This window comes from Temnothorax curvispinosus, unplaced genomic scaffold (assembly GCF_003070985.1).
Source record: "Temnothorax curvispinosus isolate PA1 unplaced genomic scaffold, ASM307098v1 QBEX01004860.1, whole genome shotgun sequence".
Classification (NCBI taxonomy): domain Eukaryota; kingdom Metazoa; phylum Arthropoda; class Insecta; order Hymenoptera; family Formicidae; genus Temnothorax; species Temnothorax curvispinosus.
Window position 1 is genome coordinate 313,806 of NW_020214640.1, and position 22,155 is coordinate 335,960.

Below are 22,155 nucleotides of genomic sequence, written 5' to 3' on the forward strand. Positions count from 1 at the left end.
CTTCCGTGTTTCGGGTTTTAACCCGGAAATTGCTTGAAGTGGCAAATTGAAGCGCGGTTATTGCGCTATAGTATTGCAATTCTAAAAGCCGCTTGCACAGTCGAATAAATACATATATATCAGAGATGGCGATATTTTTTTTAGCGGAAGTTCTACAATTTACGTACACGGTTCTTTTTTTAATTTTAGTTTATTAAAAAATCTTCAATTTATTTACGCTTTGATGGGCAACCGCCACTCTTTGTAGCTTTGCTCTTACTTTTGTCCCAGAGTTGCTCGATACATTCGTCATTTCTGATTTATCTGCATCGTTACGTAACCAGCTCGCTCGTAAGAATATCGCGTTGCTTGAGAATCCCCATCGTCCCTCCGATGTCTCTTGGAAAGTACCGGGAACATGGCCGCGAGCTATACTTTCGACTTGTTTTTCATTTTAACTACCACAGTTATGTGCTTACAGTTTGATCGTTTTGCGATTGGGAGGGAAGCGTAAAGTCGCAACGTCAACGTCGTTGTCGTCGTTGCGAAACAGGAGGTCGCATCCAAGACCCTCGCGAAGGCGAACCAATCGCGGCGCGCTCTTCTTTCTCGCCCTCATACGACCCTCGAATATACGACGCCATATTTTGGCACTGGCGCGGGTCGTTTTATATATTTCGTATGCATGTGCTGTGCTGTGCTGTGCTGTGCTGTGCTGTGCAGCTAGGGTACAGCGCGATGAAGGGGTGAGATGGAGAGGGGGAGGGAGTGGAGTGCGAAAGGGGCTGGCGCAGAATGATTCCGGAGCGCAACGGGGTCGACGAACGGGCATTTCGCGTATGGAGTTTGGACTCGCTGCTTCACGCTGCATTCAAATTGTATTTTTCCCCTTCCCCACAAGATAACTTTCGTCCGATATTCGATTTCGCCTCGCGATGGGGAAGCGTCCTGAAAAATGACCGGGATGGTATCAGGCGAGTTTTCGCAGGCGCTATATATTGCCATTAAGGGTATCCGGAAAATTATGAGAAACCGAAACACGCTATGCAACCAGAAAAATTTTTCAACGTGCACACATTGCGATTTTTTTCTCTTCGAGGGAAAAGCCATCAAAAAGTTTTAAAGCTACACAACCCGAATCGCAATAATCTCGACGAATACGAAATAAAATAATAATTGCGAGTTTCAAAATATGAACTATAATTATGGATTATGGTGACGGTTTTTAACGTAATTAAGGTGAGATTAAAACGCGATACGTCATTTACGATTAATAAATCTTAGAAAAATATAAATTTGAATTGAAATTCGATAGCGCTATTGACGTCCGTTGACGAGAAAAGAGATAACGTTACATTTCACGGTTCAATGCTTCCTGATAAACCGCTTCGCGACGAAACATCTTGGCGCATGTTTCACGCATCGCCCCAAACTATTGTGCAGCGATTGAAACTTCAGCAACACAGTCGACTCTTCCGGCCTTCTGACATTGATGTAGTTTCAACGTTACGAAGAAAGGTCGCACAACATCAGCTCGGAGGCAAGCACAATAATTGCTCATCGCCCGTGAATGCTCGATACGCGCTTCGCGTATACGATAAATGGTCGCACAATGGTCGCACAATTGCAATGGTCGTACGGCGCGAATCTATGAAACCGTGAAATATTAGTTAAATCATCACGAAAGGTTGCGCATAATCGCGCGTGATTTTTACCCCCTGTGATACACAACCTAGATTATTCATACAATTTGCGCGCGCCGGCTGCAGTAGACTATCTGCTTGAATTCGACGACGCTTGCAAAAACTCGACCACGCCAGGTATTTGCGAGAGAATAATAGTATCCAGGAGGTAGTGCCAAGAATTTTTTTTCTTCCGTTCCGTCGCGTCTTACGGAGCACTGGATTGCGGAAGGATGAAGAGAAAAGTATACAGAGGCGCATCGCATCACCGCGGGTCGAGATTTCGAGAATGAATGTTGGCACGTAGGCCGCACTTGTTGGTATTCGGAATCACGGTTCGTATTTTCGTGGGAAAGATATTTATTCCTTCTTGCCAATTTTGTCAATTTATGTTGACAAAATTCGTACACACTGCACCAGAACTGTACTTTAATCGATCAATATCTCGATAGATTGTTTATTAAATTGAATTAAAAACCATTGCATCTTGCAGTTTAACATAATCACCTTATATTTTATTTAACGCACATGTTCGTATTTAATGATATATTCGATGACTCTAACAATTAATAACAATGCAAAAATAATGTAAACGTAAAAATTATACACAGTTATATTCGTTATTACCTACATTACGGCATTACCTATACGGATAAAACTTTTTTAATATACGGCTGTTTGTATAAAAGCTAAAGCTTTCAAATTAGATTTCGTTTTCATATGTTTTTGTCGTAGTCGTTTATCAATGAGATGCATGAATAACAACTATAGATTGCTACGTACTAGTTTTTAACAGCGAACTGCCTACATTCTCTGTGATGTGCAATTGACAAAGTTTTGCAGTAACCCCGTTTTACAGACAAATATTGACCGCATTAAAGAGTCGCGATGAGGCGCTGAGTTCGCTGTCTGTCGTCGACGAGACTGTAAACGTGACATTTAACCATATCACGTTCGCACATACCCTCCCTATCGCATTAAACAGCATTCCTCGCGTGCGAGACGATAGCCGCGACACGTACTTTTTCCATAAACTTTGCCGACACGTAATAGGCAAAGTTATCGCCGTCACGCGTCGATCAATTTCCACTCGGATGTCGGGTTATTGGCGGTAAACTTCGCCAGCTTCTCGCCGTGCCGAATAAATCGATAGCCTGGAGATTGCTTTGATTAATGCCGTTCGTATTCACTTTTATGTTCATCAAACTCCCGCTTGTAGAACGACATTTAGATTTACTAGTTTCAGAATTTTTATTAGGCATTTTTCCGATATTCGCTAAATCGCATTCGATAATAGACCAATCCGCAAAACTTGCGTCAACGAATAAACGAAGAGTTTTGTGTTCGATTTTCATGTTGTATTATCTATGTATAAACTTTCTCATTAATTTTGATGGTATTTTGACATCAAATACTCCGACTATAAACCACACAATATTTTTAATGATTAAAAAATCGGATTGTTATTGCGAAAAAAATAAATATTGCACTCAAAACGCTCATTAATTATGTTATATGATTTCTTTGAAGATTTTCAAAAACCGATGTCGCTAAATTGTGCAAGCAGTTTTTGAATAATTCCCTGGGATACACTTTATATGCAAATAATATCTACATCAGACATTTCAATTTGAATTTTTACGGTATAATATACTTTATGCATAAACAAGTGAGATTTTATATAGACGCTTGTATTATCTAAATATTGTATTTAATAAAATTATAGATGGTAATAAATAAGGTATAAGAAATGCGTATGCGACATCCTTGACGGAAATTATTACTGATTAGATAAATTTTAAAATTCATATAATAAATTATATTTTTGTATAACAACACTTTTGGACTTTACTACATATAATATTATACCGTAAATATTACAAAAATATTCTCTCGATGCATCGTATCAATTATATCGAGAAATTAACAAACACCAAACGCATATTATCATCGATATTCGTTGCTACAGCTAACAAGCTCTTTATAATTTATATCGCATTGTGTTGGATCCTCGATCGATTTTGCGGAACAAAATAAAGTCCTTTTGAGAGATGTACGTGAGCAGTCACACGTCTCTTTCCGCATTCGTAACCGGATCGGCAGTATTACTACTAGTCCCGAGATGCGCTTGAGCTTCTCGGATTCCGTATCCGAGGCATCTGACGCGCAAGCAAAGTAATCCGAATCCGTAAGAATACCGAACATCACGCTCGGGGAGTCGCGAATAGCGATAGTCTGCTGGTACATACAGATGCCCGTTGCATGACGAGTCGGAAACTCGTTCGGACAACGCGGCCGGATCCCGTGCATATCCTTTCTTTGTGTAGCCGACCCTTTCGATTTAAAGTTCCGCGGCGGATAGGGGCTGTGTATTACGACTGATAACGCTGTCACTACGGTATCGTCAAACTTTCCTACGTGCTACGTGCAACATTGTCGGGCCTGATATCCCTTATAACGCGCCGTGTTGTTTCATTAAAACTTTGCGATTCCGCGCCGCTACAGTAGTTTTCTCAGCTGAAATACACGGGTGACGCGGCTAATCTGACTTTCAGATAGAGATGCGCGCACACACACAATGAAATCACGAGTTTCTTTAAGATCATCAATGCAAACACATTTGCCGTATTTGAGACCCCCTTTTCTCTTAGAAATTCGGTAAAGCAATCGGGAAACAGAGTGCTAGTAGCCTCGGGGACCTCGGGAAACTTAATTACGTCATTATTCTGCAAATTAATCGATACCGCAATAATGTACAGATTCCCTGCTGACTTACGCTGCCAGCTTAATTGCGCTCCCTACGGCTCTGTTAAATAATAAAAAGTGAATGCACCTCATTACTCTTTTAACTCGTTCGATGTCAAGCCCAGAAAAACTGTTTTCGGCAACAAATTGCCCGCTTTCGCTGCTGCTGTTGCAACGGCGTACAAGCTCTCGCACCATCTGCCCTACAAGAAGCTTCGGAATAATTAATATCAGCGTATTGACACGCACGATATTCTACACTCTACAGCATATGAAAAATCGCTATGTCCGCAATAATTAATGAGAAGTAAAAGTTCTTGCACGTAAAGTATTATAAGTAAACGCCGGCTCCTTATTCAGCGTTTCAAAATGTTTTTGCCCTTCGCTAATTTATGAAAGACATTATTAAATTTCAAAATTATGCTTAGGAAAGTTTTCAGGAAAATTTGTAACAATTTTTGGCGATAGACATTGCGAAGCGTCGTTATTCTAGACGATATTTCTCAGCTATCAAGCTGTAGTCTACTTTCCACGTTGTATTTAACGATATATAATGGCTGCATTTATTTAATTACTTCTGTATAGAGAATGCGATAGTAAATAAACGCAAACGATGCTTCCATCAGTAAATTTCTCCTCGCAAAACAACGTACAGACTCTTGTTCCACCAACAGAACACGACATGGCCGAAGGCTCCCGAGAGAGTAAGTATCGAAGTATCGATACATTACTCTGTACGGTTCTGAGAGAACACAGATCGCTTCTCAATTTATCCTAGTTAAATACTTAAATTTTCGAAATGACATATCAATTAAATGATTAAAATTATCTAATAAACAAATTTGATATTACGATATTACAATAATTGCTATAAAATTATGTTGTAAAATGCAAATCATATTCTATAATATGAAGAATGAATAATATAAAATATGTATTGATAAAGTTGCACAATATAATAGAATTTTCCAGGAAATAAATAAAACTGCAAGATATTAATTGTACTAGACAGTCACAAGTTTTATTCAGCAGATATTCTGCGATTATACATCAAAGCATCGAACGTTTGAACGACAGCGATTTGCAGATTGTGCCGACCAGTAATGCGCAGCCATTCAAGTAAAGGCATAACAATAAAGCTGGACTATTCCGGAATCTATCTATTTTTAGCCATCCTATACATTTATACGCCATTCGTACTCTCATTCCCACATACTTCCCCGACATTGCGCGAGCTTTTATGCCATTTTATGGGACGATAACGCCACGAGCGAAGGGGAGAGGGGACGAATATCCACGACCTCCCGATAATTTGTCTTGTTGCCACCCATCCACATCTGCCGGCCTTTGAAAAAGAGTGGGAAAAGTTGGATGCGAACCGATAGTTGGGAAAACGATGTATCGTCCCGCGGGACTTGTCCTCCTCCTCCCGTTCACGTCCCTCCATGAAATCTCGGTTGTTGCTGCCGGTTTTAAGAGGAACGAGAGAAGCTGATAAGAATTCCTCGTCGTATTAACGGATACACAAATTTAATTTGACTTTTTTAGTATATTCCCATCATATAAATAAAATTAAATATAAAACTACTTAATCGCACAAGTTACAATTGTATCGATAACCCTACTGCTTCTAACATTTTTAAATTCGATAATCATTCGTTATCGTGCTTTTCTAATATCATACTTTTTGTAGATAGACAAGCGCGTGTATTTGGCGCCTTTTTTACACCTTTTTTTAAAAAGGTAACTTTTGTAGATTATACAAACTTCTACATATATTAACTATATATTTTCATCTCTCACATTTTATCTCATCTAAAAACAACAAAATATTACTAAAATTTAATTTAATTTCCTGCATAATTAATTCTGTAATCAATAAATTAATTAATCAATAAACTGGATTGTGTATCGTACTTCGTCTTTTTTATGCTTATATGCATATTATTATTGCAAAGTTCATCCTACGCAGTATATTAAATTTCGTTCGGCTAGAAGGCAAAATCGCAATCATCCGATTAATTGACGAATAATTGCGTATTATGTTTCGCGAATTTCGTAAACGGGGATGGAGATTTCGAACGTTTCGCTGTAATGCAATTCAGGACGATTCATTCTCGATGTAAGGGCGCCGGCGGTGAGAAGAAAAAATGCTTTCTTACTTCTTGGAGGAAACCTCTCTCTCTCTCTCTCTCTCTCTCTCTCTTTCTCTCTGTCTCACTCGCGACATTGACGCTCATTCCTATCTCTGGAATCATCGTAATTGGCTTTATTAACCGAGTCCTCCTTTCGTATCCAATTTCAATTATCGTCCCCAGCATTACGCGCGCGATCGCGCGCTCCGAGCGCGCCGAGGAGTTTTTGCGCGTCTTCTCGTATTTTAATCCCTAAATTAGAACACGTAATTACAACGCGCTACCTCGGTTTCGCACAAATTGTAGTTTGAATATTAAAACTTTGCCGTATAATTGCCCGTTGGTATTATATCGTTGATGTTACGTTATGGCGTTATCGTTTACTGTTATTATAAATTAATGTTCTCTCTCCTTCTTTTATCCTTGTTTGTAACAAAAGTTTATGTTATTTAAAAGAATGTTCAGCGAATAATATTTAACAAAAATATAAGTATTTCACAAAAAAAAAGAAAAATTAAAAGAGAAACTTAAATTAATCTTGATAAGAAATAATTAAGTAAACTGAAATCACTACATTAAGAGTATCGAAATAATTATTTATTGCAATTATAATATAGAATATCTCAAAATTATCTTATTTTTATAGATCTAAATTACTTAAAAAGTTATTTATATTTAGTTATTGATTTATTAATTTGAGTGTGCATATTAATTTTGATATTGTTCCTAGAAATAATATATATTATATGTACATTTATTATAATAATATATAAATAATGTCTTCTTAGAAAATCGGGATAAAGAGGGAACAAATTAATATTAATGTAATATATGCTAAATATAACAGTTAAAAATAGATTTATCTATTCATCATTTATTATCTCTATGATTGTATATTAAACTTCGAATTTCTTTTTTGCCATCGAGAGCAGCTATTTTTAAAATATGCACACATATGCACACATAGCTTTATATATCCAGAATGATATCCAGAATGAATCCAGACGTGAACAAGTGTACGTCATATGTATGTTCACTATTCCCCTTCCCTCTCGCTTTCCCATTTCTTGATAATATATCGAATCGAGAAACTGCCCAGCTGCGTCGCACTTCCCTCCTCTTCAGACGCGTTGCATATGTATATTTCTCACCAGCCAAAGCGCAGCTGATCGAGCATATCGATAATATAAAGGCTATTTTGAATGATAGTAGCAAATCGATTGAATTCGTCAAAACGGAAGTTGCATTCGTGCACAGCAAAAATGCAAAATATAATACAGTATCGAAACAATATGAAGCATTTCGTAAATCATGCAGAAATTAACTCATGAGATATTAAACGGCGATCTTGATCATTTGTGACATTTTCATTGTTACGAATTTTATAATCCGCAAATACGTCAACAAGGTTGAGAAATTATAAAACAGAGAAATTATAAAACTTTTTGTCTCTTGTTATAATCGCAAAATATTAGGATGTCATTTTCAACATTGCTGTGAAAAACAACGTAGAATGTAGCAACTGCAGTAGCTATGATTATGCTGCTTTTTAATAAAATTGCAAACGCGTAATAAAAAGAAACTCGTAATACCGCTTGTCTGCACTGCCACAATAATAAAATGTAAGATAATGAGCTATTACTATAATACGGGACAAGTGCAATTTTCAGCTCTCCATTTTCCAACTTCCTGGCCGGTCGACTTTTTAACGCTTCTCGAAAAGTGAATTAACTCATAAGCGTTATTAGATATTTAATAAGGGTGCGCTAATGTCTGCGCGGACACACAGGATAGTCGGCGAAAGTACTGGCTAAAGCCTGCGGGATAAAATTTCATCTAATAACCCCGATTAAGGGATTAACCTATATTATCCGACAAGTTCGCGCGGCAATGTCGTTCTGCTCCGGGAAATTCCGTGCCTCTCGCGCAATCTCGCCCTCCGCAAGAGATCACCTCCCATCCTCCTCTCGTCCTTTTTCCTCTCTTCCGAAATCTCTTTCAGTCGTAACATTTTTCAGCGTGGATCAGCGACGTATACTCGAGCAGCTCTAGCTCCTTGCTCGCGATTGATTTCCTCTACGCGAATTTCCTGTGCGCAAAGACCGTGGAGGCCGGACGTCGGTACGCGGCGCGGGTCAAAAGAAAGTTGAGCTTTCGCGACGGTGGCAAAAGTTAAAGGAGTCCCCGCTCGCGTCTCGCCTACCCTACCGTTGGTTTATTCAGCCTCCTGGCTGTTTATTTCCGCGAAATCGGCTTTTATACCTCTCTGACAGTGCCGTCCATCGCCGAAAATGGAGCAGGAAATGCAATTAAGGCGCCGCGGGGCTCTACCCGTTTTCCGCTCGCACCGTTGCTACGCCTTTTATCTCTCGTTCCCGTTCGATAACTGAAAGGACACGAGCTGTTTGATATGTATCTGCCAATTCCATTCTGAAACTATATCTCGCGCATAGAGTAGGTATAGCGCGCAGCATATATCCATTGTGCCTTCAGTTTTTGATATTTAATTTTTCATGTAGCCGCTCGTTCTGGTTTATATCAATATCGGATGTGGCAGAAAACAATTGAGAAGCATTAGATATTTCTTTGAAGATAATATCAGAGACTTGACTTTCTATGAGTTACTTCGCCGCATGTATACAATATCGATTGTATAATTGTTTATTTTTTTTTTTAGATTTTAAGTGAAAAAGTATAAATCCCTTTTTTATTGAAATATAAAACTTTTTATTTTTTCTTTTCTCTATACTTTTGTATTTTTATATGACTGTTTTATCACAGTATATACAATTTTATTTCGATAATCTACAAATATTCGTAAAATCGGTTATCAAAAATAATCCAATAATGGACATTCTGCAGTAATTATCCAGCTTTTGCAAAAAAAACTGTAAAAAAAGTAGTATGTTTTGTAATTTATCGTCGTCTGTAATTATCGTAACTAACAGACCTGGCATGTCAAGGCTCTAGTGTTTCAAACAATGGCGTACTGTGTCACATGACGCGAGATGCCCGAAAGTTATCGTCGGACAATGCGGACAACCAAATGCCAAAATTGGCGGACCGAAAAATAACGACGCATTTTTGTGAGGAAGCTTTCGCCGGCCAGCCGATTCCGCGATCCATTATACGACGCATTGTGACAGCCTATTTTTCTTCCGTTCATAAATATGACTGCGCTTTATATATCCCATCATATCGACCTCCGCCGTCAATGTTTTTTCGAAGCAGCGCGAACGTTGCTGGCTTTCATGCGAATGCGTTCTCGAACGAGTGGTTAATTAGTCATTCGGTTGCGACAATGCCGCCCGAAACACGGTCACTGCGCAGAATTTTAAAACTTGGCCGCCACCATTTACGCAATACATGTAATACGCGCCGTCGCGCCGCCGCGGCGCGTAAATTTTGTCTCGTGACACTCGTAACTTTAACTACGCGGACGCATAAGTTTTCGAGCTCGTGCGGAGCCGCGTAAACGTCGGTGCAACCGGCTGTAAATAAAATTATTGCCCGCGCTACGAGAGTGAAACCTCGCGACTGAGAAAAGTTTCTCGTAAAACTCTTGCCGGATGGCACTTCGCCTGATAAACGCGTCGTTTTCGCGACGCGGCAATTATCCGCGCCGGAAGAGAAACGAGGCGCCGCCGGCCGATCATTGGCATGTGGATTGCGACGGCAAAATATATATAAGTCACCGTATATATATCAGAAATTTTATATTTATAATAAATAAAACTATTTTTTTTTAATGGCTAGAAAAATGGATATCTCTCCTTATATCTCCTTCTTACTAAACACGACTAAATGTGTTTTTAGAACTGTTGAGCTATTTTTTTTTAAGAGTTTGGAATTTGAACGATTAATCTATAATAGGCACAATAAGAAGTTTTCAAATGTTTTCAAAATAATAAGAATATAATTTGTGCTAAAATACGTACACTTGAATTCTTCAAACACAAACGTAAACACGACGACAACTCTTAGTTCGTGCTCACAAGAAGGAAAAGAATTTTTTCAGCGAAAATATCTTCCGCGTTCTCACGATAAAGCAATAAAAAAGGAGCACCGACTAGAAAGAACAATGCATAAACTTATTAGAGAAGAAGCGGAAGTCTTGCGGGGAGCTCGTACGATGTCCTCGAGGGATCGAGGAAGATGCGGTGAATACGTGGTATGGAGAGATGCTGCGGCGCGGCGACGGTAATGATAGTGCTTAAAGAAAATGTCCCGGATAGAGCGAACGTAGTATAATATGAAAGAAAATGGAAAAAAGCTGCATTAGAGATAGATAACAAACTTAAGACGTTAACTGATTATCCTTATTAAGAATTGAGAGGAAAAAAATGTATAGAAAAAATACTGGCAATATTTTTATTGCAGTGGATTACAAACTTTGATATATCTATTAAAATAAATATTTTAATTTTTACACAGATCCAAATTTTTAAAAATGTTTAACGGAACGTTTTAATCTTTCTCTGTCGTCAATCATCAAAAGGCACAAATGTCAATATAACGGAATGGATATCGAATATGATAGTAAAACATTTACATACTCGCTACGCAAAGCGAGCACTGTCAATAGCGCTTTCAGTGTTACAACACATAGTAACTGTCAATGTTTGGTGATATCGGTCATTCAAAGTCGGCGATAAGTGATAGAAACTGTTTTATATCAGCCGCTATCATCGCGCGAATAATTTCACATGCGAGATCATTCCCTAAAGTATCATATGAATACCGAAACCCATCACATCCCGCCGATAAAATGCCGATCCCTTGGGTCGAACGTATCGTTGAAATCGGAGGATCGACTCGAGCGAAAAGAATGGAACGTTTTTCATCGTGTATGCCGATGATAGTAATATCGAGCTCGTCCGCTTGAACATGGGTGAGTCGTATTTGACGACGATTTCTAAGGTTTATTGCGAGGGTACGAGTCGCAGTAGGGGCAATAGTTCGCGGGTATTTTCTCGACACAATTACGGACTCGACCTTTCATCATTTTTCGGAAAGGGTCACTTCTCTGAGGGTAAGGGTGCGCCTTTCTGGAAAACAGCGCGTACCGTTTACCGTTTCCAGAGATGAAAAAACGAAAGTCCCGAAAGTTAAAGGGGCAACACACGATCACCAGACCGCGCCAGTGTTAACTTAGGACAAATTGAAAGCTCGAGGGGCAGACGACTAGTTTCAATTTGGTTTCTTGCTGATTCCTTCTCGTCCTGTTGGCTTCTCGTCTTTATTCGCTTTTACCTAAAGCATAACCAATCGCTTATTGCGTTCACAAGCGAAGGGAATAGTAAGAAGAATTTTAAGAAGAAAACTGAACACACCGCGATGATACCTGAACGAATATTTATACCATCTCATGCATTTTTGAAAGAATATTATTTAAATTTTTGGTTATATTCGATCTTTGACGATATATATGTTTATAAATAGTATATAAATATATATAAACAGTACCTATATAAATAGTAAGAATAGACATGCAGAATTATATTAAAAAACAATAAATGCTTTTAAATTATGAAATTACACTTCCTTAGCAAAAATTTGTCTGGGTGTTTTCTTCTTTAATTTTTAATCACGTAGCATCTTCAATTTATGTTGGTAATTTGGTTTAGATTAATATTTTACCGTCATAATTAAAATTTAATTCAAACTTTTTAAATATATTATAATTATCCTACTCATGTTTCTTAAAGTTAACTTGCTATAATATCTTAAGTTTAAGTGTGAACTTGAAATTAATTTTATAATTAGACTCTGGTTGCAGTTTTGACAAAGAAAAGATTCTCTAGCCCGGTTGCTCTAAAGAGGATATTGTTTTTGTGTTTATCACGCGTAATAAAATAAAAAAAAAGAAATGGAGGCGGCGGTAAAAACGCAAAAAACTTGCACAGCGAAATATAATTAATCTAACTTTAATATCTGTGGAATTCACGATTACCACCTTGATTTTAATAAGTACAGGGAACAATGGATAGATAACTGCTGCAGCTTGCTAACGCCTTGAAACAATGGCATCGCTTCGCGGACGTTATCGCGAGTCTGAATGGGCGTTGATGCTTATCGCCTTGAAGTACGAGTAACCGAGTGAATCCTCGCACGGATAGCGTCAGAACTTTGCGGCGATGTATCGTTCCCCCTTAGGGGGAACGATCCCGTGTACCATGATTTCCCTCTCTCTGTTTTCCCAGAAATTCTAGCCCGACGTGAGAGATTGTCGGAAAATATTTTCGCCAGGTCGCCGGTTATACCAGTCCCAACCGCGGTACAACAAGTGGCCTCATGCATAATAATCTCATGATGACTTGCGAAAACTGTAATGTAATTTTAATATATCTCTGTCTTCCTGGAGCAACGCGCAGTCGTGGTGAGAAGTTTGGGAACATCTTTCTTAGCCAGGCAACGATGACTGTCGTCGATCCTTAAAAACGGTCCAAGTGAGCTATAAAAGTTAACGTTTACGAGACGTTCTCAGCGCGCAAAATGGTGCGCTCTATTAAATCAACGAGGATATTTACACTTCGAATGTCACCGAATATTACGCCGTTAAATCCTCTGGCAATCCCTCTGGGGAGTTTACCGCACGTCGATGCCATGCATGCATGCCGAGACGTGTCTGTAATCTTGCGGTAATCGGGACACGTACGTTGAGCAGTTGTTGTCACCCGAAGCGCGACGTTGCCGATTTTGAGATTGGAAATTAATGAATTAATTAGCAGGCTGTTATGCTCGTGCACGAACACGAGAAAATAATTTGTTTCATCACAGTCGCGAATGAAAGTAATTTCACGGACAAATTACTTTTGAATTGGACAACTCTTTCACAAATGGAATTCTTTTAACGCCACGGCAAATATCTGCTCCGCTTGATCGTTTCCTCGCGCGCGTTGCCTGTTCGTCTAAGTCTAAGTGGAACGTAAATTAAAACTTAACTTATTTTAAGATATAACATAACGATAAGACATCACAAAGTAAAATGCCATCGCATAAAAACTTACCGCAATATCGAAACATAATAATGCCTGTTTTCTTTTTTAAAGAAAAGATATTAGTTTACATTTTTGTGAAATAACATACCGTGCAGAAAATTTTCTTCCTAGACGGTTGCCTCGCTTAATAGATTTAATAATGAATCGCTATACGAAGAGAATTCAACAATCTTCAAATTTCAACAGATTAAATTCTAAAAGCTAGATAATTTGAAGATATAAATTGAGATGTGTGATTTAAAATTATTAAAAAATTTAATAATTGTGTTTTTTGAAAGATACACGACTACAAAACTTTATGTTATGGCAACTTTTCGCATAATTCAGTTTAATTACCAATTAACAAAAAATTTAATCGGCGATATGATCTCTAAGGCTGTCTACAGTATTACTTCTTATTCTTAAGTTCCTTCCTTCTTATATTGCGTAATACGTAGAAAGTATCATGAAAGCTATCGATACCGAGAAATACGGGCTATCGATCCGCAATTTCTTTAAATGGCGGACGATGTTCGGCGAGAAGATTCAAATCCGTGTCGCTATCGATCTAAACTTCGCGGCAGACAAAGTGCAAACCGTTCGTTCCACAGCGAACGATACGACGTTCGAATCGTCACGAGGAAATTCGTTACTTTGACGATCGTTCCCATCGAAGCTCTTTTTAACGGCGCACAATGAAATGAATCACGTTGTAGGCAATCGTTTGCGATTCATTTAACTTGCTAAGAGATTTCTTCCGGAAACGTCATGGTGCGTTCCAAGTGCCATCCAGAAAAGGAAATTTTCTCGAAAAAGATCCATTTTCAGGAAAGGACGTCCCGTCGCAGTTGAACACAGCTCGCGGATTGTCGTCGTGCTCTTCTTGCCTAAGCCCGTCGTCGACTAACGATCGTTAACACTCTCATAATCATTGTCGCCAGTTGCGCACCGTGAAACCAAATGGCGTGCATAGCGGACCATTCATACATTGTTTACGGTATTTCTCCCCAATTCTGTTCACAATTCGCGCAAAAGTTCTGTTTGTTACGATATCTATTATGCACTTAATCCTGATATAGTCATACAGTTAAAAGAATGTATGATACTTTATATAATAAGTGAATACTGATTAATATGCGTATAACACAAAATAAATAAATATTGACATTTTTGATTGTTGAGTGAGATCTTATGTCGAATAATAATCTTTTGTGAATTTTATACATTCTGTCTCTATGCTTTTTAAATCACGTGCCGGTTACTATTTCATAAAATTGCGTTTTAAGACCAAAAATGTCAATATTTATTTATTCAAAAATATATAAGTTAAAATAGTTTCAGCACATCATATAATTATTACAATTCTTGACATGAAAATAATTATAAATAAAAATTTAAGGCTGGTAAACAGAATACCTAAGAATATATCAATATAATTGCCTATGAGATTAATAATTACAATTATGTATATCAAGTTTTCATTACACAGTTTCGTTAGAACCTGTATTTCACAATTAACACAAGTTCAACCAAAATCAATTTTGAGAATGTAATCAAGTCCCAAATTATTCAAATATTTGTAACTACTAAATAATTAACTCACGCGATTAAATGTAAATTATAAATAAATATTATAAAAAGACGCCTTTGTTTCTACGAGGTTTTTGGCCTCGTTCACTTCAGCAGGCGCAATCCTGGCACGCAGATCACGCGTGGCACGCATCTGCATAATTCACAGGTCGGGACGACACCATCATAGGTGCGTAAGAATATTCAAAAAAGGTGAACGCTGATGAAAGAAAGCTCACCGCATGAATGAGCTCAGTAATGTCCGGTATCGTCGCCGTTATGCGTTACTGGTAAAGCGGGGCTGACGGAAGGATGGCAAAAAGACTCGCCCCTCGGCGCAGGGACAAGAACCACCTCCAAGATATTCGAGCAATTTCAGCCGTAGGAATATTCATGAACGATGCCGCGGTTCCTGGCTGTACTGTTCCGCTTCTATTCACTCGACAGACGAGCCGGTCGAGGTCAGAAGGCTTGCTTTACGAAGCAGGAAATCTGTGCAGATGAGAGGCCAGATAGAGAAAAAAGAAAGAGTGGTCGGAGGCATGGTTTCCGTGGAGCGGAAAATGGGCCGAGAGGGACGTCGTTTCACCGGGGTTAAGCAGTAACATCCGCGCTTCAATTAGCTGGAGTGCGTGGATTAAAGAGCTGATATTACTGTGCAATTTGTCATAGTAACTTGTCTGTTGACCAATCGGTTTGAGCACTTGAATAAAATGTTCGAGATAATCAGGTAGATGAATAATTAGAGGACAATAACTCCTTTTTTTCTTTTACACATGGTGCAATACATCAAAAAATTGCACGATTTTTTACATATTTTGTGTGCACTTACAAAGAATTTTGACTTGTATTAATAAGGAATTGCTTGATAAAATAAATAATAAACATAATTGCTTGATTATCAAAGAGAATAATAATATGCTGCTTTCCTTAGAGAGAGAGAGGAAAGAGCATCAAAAAATAAATTAGTTAAATTATGCGACTTGCTACTCTTTTAATTCGTTATTTCACTCACTCGGAGCACGCTTTAATCCAGTCGTAAAGAAAAACTTAAGAACATTTGCAATACCATCTGAAACTCTGAACCTTGTTCCTGCATAATTTATTTCGCAATGAGAAGCGTCTCGTTCAATCCGAAGAGGAATCTATTTTTGTCGAGGCGAAGAAAGTCAAGAAAATCTTGTTTTGTTCCGATTTCCTTGTCCGATTTTCCGGCCCGCAAACGCTAACTCGCGAAGTCGAAACTCTATCGACGAAACCCTCTCGTGGTCGATGACAAGAGGAATTTCGAACGGTAGTGCGAGACAATTTGCGGAATCGCGATCGCCTTGAGGCTGGGAAATTGAAAACCCATGATTGCAATTTGCGCGCGCGAACACGCTGCACGTCGCGGTAACGTGGCTGAGGGTTGCTCGCATTGTCGTACGATGTGCCAAGTTTCTGCGTTTCGATCGCGTTGCACGTCTCGTTGGATTTCAAAGATGTCTTAAGGCTGCGCATAAATCAGCGGTGCTGTAAACCGCGTTCCATTAAACCGCTGTCCTTATTCATTGTCAGAGCATCCTTGATTCTTGAAAACAATCGTGATTGTATTAAAAAAAGAACAAAAACAAAATTTAAAAAGTTATCTTGGAATTAATTCTAGGTAGTTCAACATTTTTAACTGCTCATTATAAAGTTGTATCGAAATTCTTAGTTCTACTTAAATTTATTGTCAAGAATTTAATTTAGAATCTGTATTTCATTAATTAACACGAGCTTAACCAAAATCAATTTTATTAAAAAATGTAATAAAGTTTCAAACTATTTAAGTACGCCATGTAATGCACAACAAGCATATAGTACAAGCATTATACAATTGTAACAATTGTAAAATTAACTTGTTATAATTCACTGCAAGCTTTCCTAAGCATAAATAAAAGAAAGTGCTGATCGATACGCGTCGATCGCGAAAAAGTCATTACGTTATTTTCATGCCGGCTGAACAATGCGTATCGAACAAAGCTCAAAACACAATATTCTTGGTTACTACAAAATTGGGACTTCTAGGCACAAAAACCGATCTTGATGGTGCGATCATATCATGTAATATCATAAGTGTATCGCTACACTGCATTTATCTCGTATTAACTGTCGATATAATCTTCCGTACAAATTGTTTTATTTTGTTATCGTTTACGGCCAGAAAAAAATTACGATTAGAAACGATTAGAAATATTTGTTTGTGACTTTTAATTAGCAGATCTAATCGGTATAATTGTTGAAAAACTTCGTTTGATCCATTTTCCTACATCTTTATTTTAGATTTCTTTAATCCATAGGCGATTCTTAAAGAACTGCCATAATTTTAAATATTTATACTTTCTTAGATTTCAGATTTTTAATCCTTTATAACTTAAGGTTTGTAGAGATCCTTACAATTTTTCTTAAGCAAAAGTTAACTTTTAGTTGGTGAATAATTCATGTATAAAAAAGTGCGGACAAACTAGTCTGTTAATTTTGATATAATTATGGATGATTACATAATTTGTGTACAGTATTTAATATGAATACGTGCACAAAAAAGAAAACTATAACCGATTGAAAAATAAAAAAAGGATATAGCAGAAAAATAATTCGCAGACATTAATGACCGGCGCGAGGGATCTCATTCACATCACGCAATCGATTCGTTTCTTTTATCATACCATCATTAATATCTGTGATCAACCACCAAACGATCTTTTATTAACGAGACACAAGGCGGCGAACAAAGAGGACGATATACGTTTGAGATGACAGTAGTGCTAATCGGCGCTCCCCCTTCAGGTCGTCCCTTGCACCGGAAGTGTCACCGAAGGTTGAATTTACGGTCGAGAACGGGTTCAGCAGGGGTTACCGGATCCCCGGCCGTACACATTTCGGCTCCAGAACTTTTTGGAAATTTATTACATTACAGTAATATCTATCACCTCGCTGACGCTTCCGTTAAGCAGAAGAGAAACAGGTCTGTTTTGAATAACACGATCTATCTAATAATATTTAACCGTATTAAGTTATGCAACAAAGAATCGGTAAATATCTGTCGCGACTTATTACATATGTAGCATCGAAGACTTACGATAGATTGCAATTTCCACATATTTTAAACGTTTTAAAAGATCATTTAACGATCATAAGCTTATTTGTTTCAAGTGTTTTCTATGTTTTTATACACTCTTGCGTTCTTCCCTTTTTCAAAGATCTGAAAGATGCGTGCCTTGTGTAAGAAAAGTATAGAAAATATATGACGTAAACAAATCTTATATCTGTCATCACGACATCGTTTGCCTTCCATTAATAGCTGTCTATCTCAGTCCATTAGCCGACATTTGCGGTTTATATCACTCAATCAAAAAGTAGCTATCTCTACGTAAAAATTGCTGATCTAATTCATGGAAAATTTTGTCTTTGCGTGCACTAAATATTGTGTTGCCTTTGCTTAAACTTCGTATTTTCGTGTCATCCATCAAAATACCCATCAATAAACATTTCCGGAAAAAATACAGATAAATCGCGGGTCCGTGAAAACGACGCTAGCGAATTCGAGTACAGTGGGTTATCGATCTATATTCCCCGCTGTACTATATGTATTTAATTTACAATACGTTTTATGAGCCACGATTAACCATGCCCGAGCATTAACACGCCAGAAACGCCAACGACAGTGATGCATGTGCCGAAAAAGCTGCACTATAAAAGACACTCGCGTCTGACAATTCTAATAATTGGATGCACGCGCCCATAATTGAAATAAAACCGTAGAATACGCCCCGCGTTAACGGACTATTTGGATGGAAATTTATGTCGTTAATAAGGTACAAAGCTCTTAGCAAACGCAAAAAGCGCCTACCCGCGCCGACGCCGGAGGGTAGATTTATGACCGCAGCAGGAGGGCTGGCCGTGCTGGTTCGACAAAAGTTAACCGTTTTTCTCGTTTATTTTCGTTGCAGGGCCACCCATGGTTCATCCGTCGAGTCAAACGGTAACGGCGAACGAGGGCGAGCCCCTGGACATCATCGTCGAGTTCTGTGCCCGGCCGAGCTACACAAAGGTTCTCTGGATATCGGAGGAGCGTGTGTATACGCCGGATGCACCCTCCCGCGACGGGGTTCGAGCACTCGCAATCGAGGTAAATTTGCACCCTTTAAAAAAAACTAAAAAAATAACGCCAACGTGTACACGCGTCCCTCGTTGTATTAAACATTTGTATTATACAAAAGATTTAAGATTAAAAACTAGCCTCAATTTATACTTGTCAATTGCATCTAATGTTTTAACATTTTATACTTTTACACACTAATTAATAAATCCTTTTGTCATGTGCGTATAAAAGATTTTATGTAAAAAAACTGACGTGTCAACTAAATTCTGTAAAATTAAAATTACTATAATTCTTTAATATGAAAGCTATTATATTGTCAAATAAAATTGCGCAAAAATTTTATAATATCAAAAGCTGACAGCTATATAGATTTATAATATTTATTTCTTTTAATTGACAAGCTCAAATATTTAAAAAATTTTTATGTACAAAACTACTTAGCACTGCTGGACCTATAAATATTTTTAGTCAATAAGTAATGGATAGATACTTTAGTCACATAAGATATAGGTCTCTACAGCTATTAGAAAAAGTTAAATGTTAAAATTATATACTTTTGCGCATACAATAATATAATTAATAGAACACTTATTTTAATAATAAATTTGACATTGTACATTAAATGCGCATTTCCAAACGAAAAATTTATTGAAAAAATATATTCGAGAAGAAACACATGTTAGTTTCTCTAGAAGTTTAATATCATCGCGGCGAATGACGAACACAAAAAATTTTTTTATTGCTTCGAAATAATTACAACTTTTGTAATCTGATCATTTTGTTAATTGTTTCCCTCTATTAAAAAAAAAAAAACATTTTTATTCTCGTATACTTGCGAGTAAACTAATTTATTGTTCTTTTCAAGCACGCTTCAAGTCGCATTTCCACTTTACAGGAGAAAAATAATTATAAATAACAAATACGCACAGAAATTACAGAAATTACAAACTTTACTTTACGAATAAGTAAATAAATAATATGCACCAGAATTGCATAAGAAGTAAGTTGATCATATATTTACAGTTTGTAAATATTTGGTATCCATTATTGCACATTGTAGCAATATTTAGCGGCTTAATGCGCTAAATTATTTGAATATTCCTTATTCACGTAAAATTATACAATGTTTTATCGCAGTGTATGAAATAACTAATTGCTATTTCTATCAGTCGTAGATGTAATTACATGCATTATAATTACATATATTAACGAAAACTGCGTTGCTTTTTACTAAGCTTATTGATTCAGGTCTGCAAAACTGGATGAAATAACAGAATTTTATTAAAAGGAGTGATCTGATTTACTCTGTTTTGCGTGGATAATTTTTTTTTTTCGGCAATCTCGTGCTCTCGTGCGCTGTAAAAATGCCGCGCAAAAATGCAATTCGCGCGTCCGCTGAAAATCCGTTGTCTTTTGTAACACGGGGATGACGTTCGTATCCGCTCGGGGATTACACGCTCTCCCGGGGGCGTGGTTGGTCCTTCGACGCGAAAATTATGCCGCTATCCCGGCGCGGACGTTCGCGCGATATCCGAGGTATTGCGACGCGACTCGACAAAGCAGAGGGAGAAAGCTGCCGAGAGGGCCGGCAACGGCCACGCTCACCTTTCGCTCGTGAGAACGGCGGAAAGGGGGTGCGGAAGCGGCAGTAGGGACGGTGATGAGATACTACGGGAATGTATGCAGGCCAGTTCGCGCGTATGCATATACGCGCGCTTATTTCATTTCCACAGCCAAGCGCACTTCTTTTTCCGCCCGAGCGGAGACGGAATCCGCGCGCGCGCGCGAGCGCGAGCGTGCGCGCGTGGAGGAAGCCGCATCATAAAGGACGGATTAACCATTTTTCCAGGAGTGCCGGGCGGACGCGGACAATGCGACGGAGCTTTGCGAGGGATTTGCCGATGCACCCGGCGTTGCGTTTGTTTTTATTAACGTTTGATCCTCTTCGCTATGTGAGCGCGATAGGGACGCGCAGTACGATTTCGCGGTGCGAGTAACGATTGGCTCGGTCGATTCCATTGAAAATTGCGGACTTTATTGGGAAGCACGACGATGCCAGCACGATGTAGCGTCGTGTTTACATTACTGTAGTGGCGGATCTCGCGTCCGTAGATAATATTTGTGAAAATACATCTTACACGGATTACAGCATCCGCACGCATTATTCCCCCGCAGCGTTGGACTTTAAATAACGCGTGGCGAACGTAAACCAGGCATCGATGTTATCAGCGATTTGCGCGGAACAAAATATCGTATTTTAAGAAATAATACAAAATGTAATTACGATTTCCAGCTGGTGTAGATTCTTTCTGATCATCGAATATTGCGATAATATTATCGGATATTATTAAGATGCTTTTGAGAATGTACTTCATATGCAAAATATTTTCATAGCGCCGTTTATGTATCGATCTTCTTTTCGCGATAGTATTCTACTGAAGGCTATTGTACGTATCGTATGGAAACTTTTAAAAAACTTCTGCATAGCATTGAATGGTGATTTTATTGCTGAATGATGAAAACTGTAGATACAGAGCAAAGTCGATCGTAACGAATAAAAAAAATATATTTTTGTGTTTGAAACATTTATTAATTATTAAATAACTTTGTTGTATTTAATCGGAAAGCTATATGATTGTATTTCTCACACAGAGATACTTAAATATATTTACTTTATTTCATATATCACAATATCCATTATTTTCATAAGGACTATACTGTAAACGGACATAGGTAGCGCAAACAGAGATAGACCGACAACAATTTATGCTTATTCTATCATATATAATTTTATATGTTAGCATATTTCTGTATATAAATTAACTTAAAAAAAGTTGTAATTATAATAAAAGAATTTACGAATAAAGGCCAAAATATAGCCTAAGAAAAGTTACTAAAATAGATTTAAAAATTTTCAACTATAAGGGAGAATAGAAAATCAG

General features: G+C 37.9%; 1 protein-coding gene across 3 annotated transcripts in view; it reads left to right on the forward strand.

Annotated features, from left to right (window-relative positions):
- Nucleotides 1–22,155, forward strand: part of LOC112454177 (hemicentin-2) — a 325,911-nt gene that overhangs the window by 298,760 nt on the left and 4,996 nt on the right. For all 3 annotated transcript variants that reach the window (XM_025015421.1, XM_025015423.1, XM_025015422.1), the window contains exon 10: nt 19,062–19,240. In XM_025015421.1, coding sequence (XP_024871189.1) covers nt 19,062–19,240 — 179 coding nt within the window. The remainder of the gene's footprint in view (nt 1–19,061; nt 19,241–22,155) is intronic.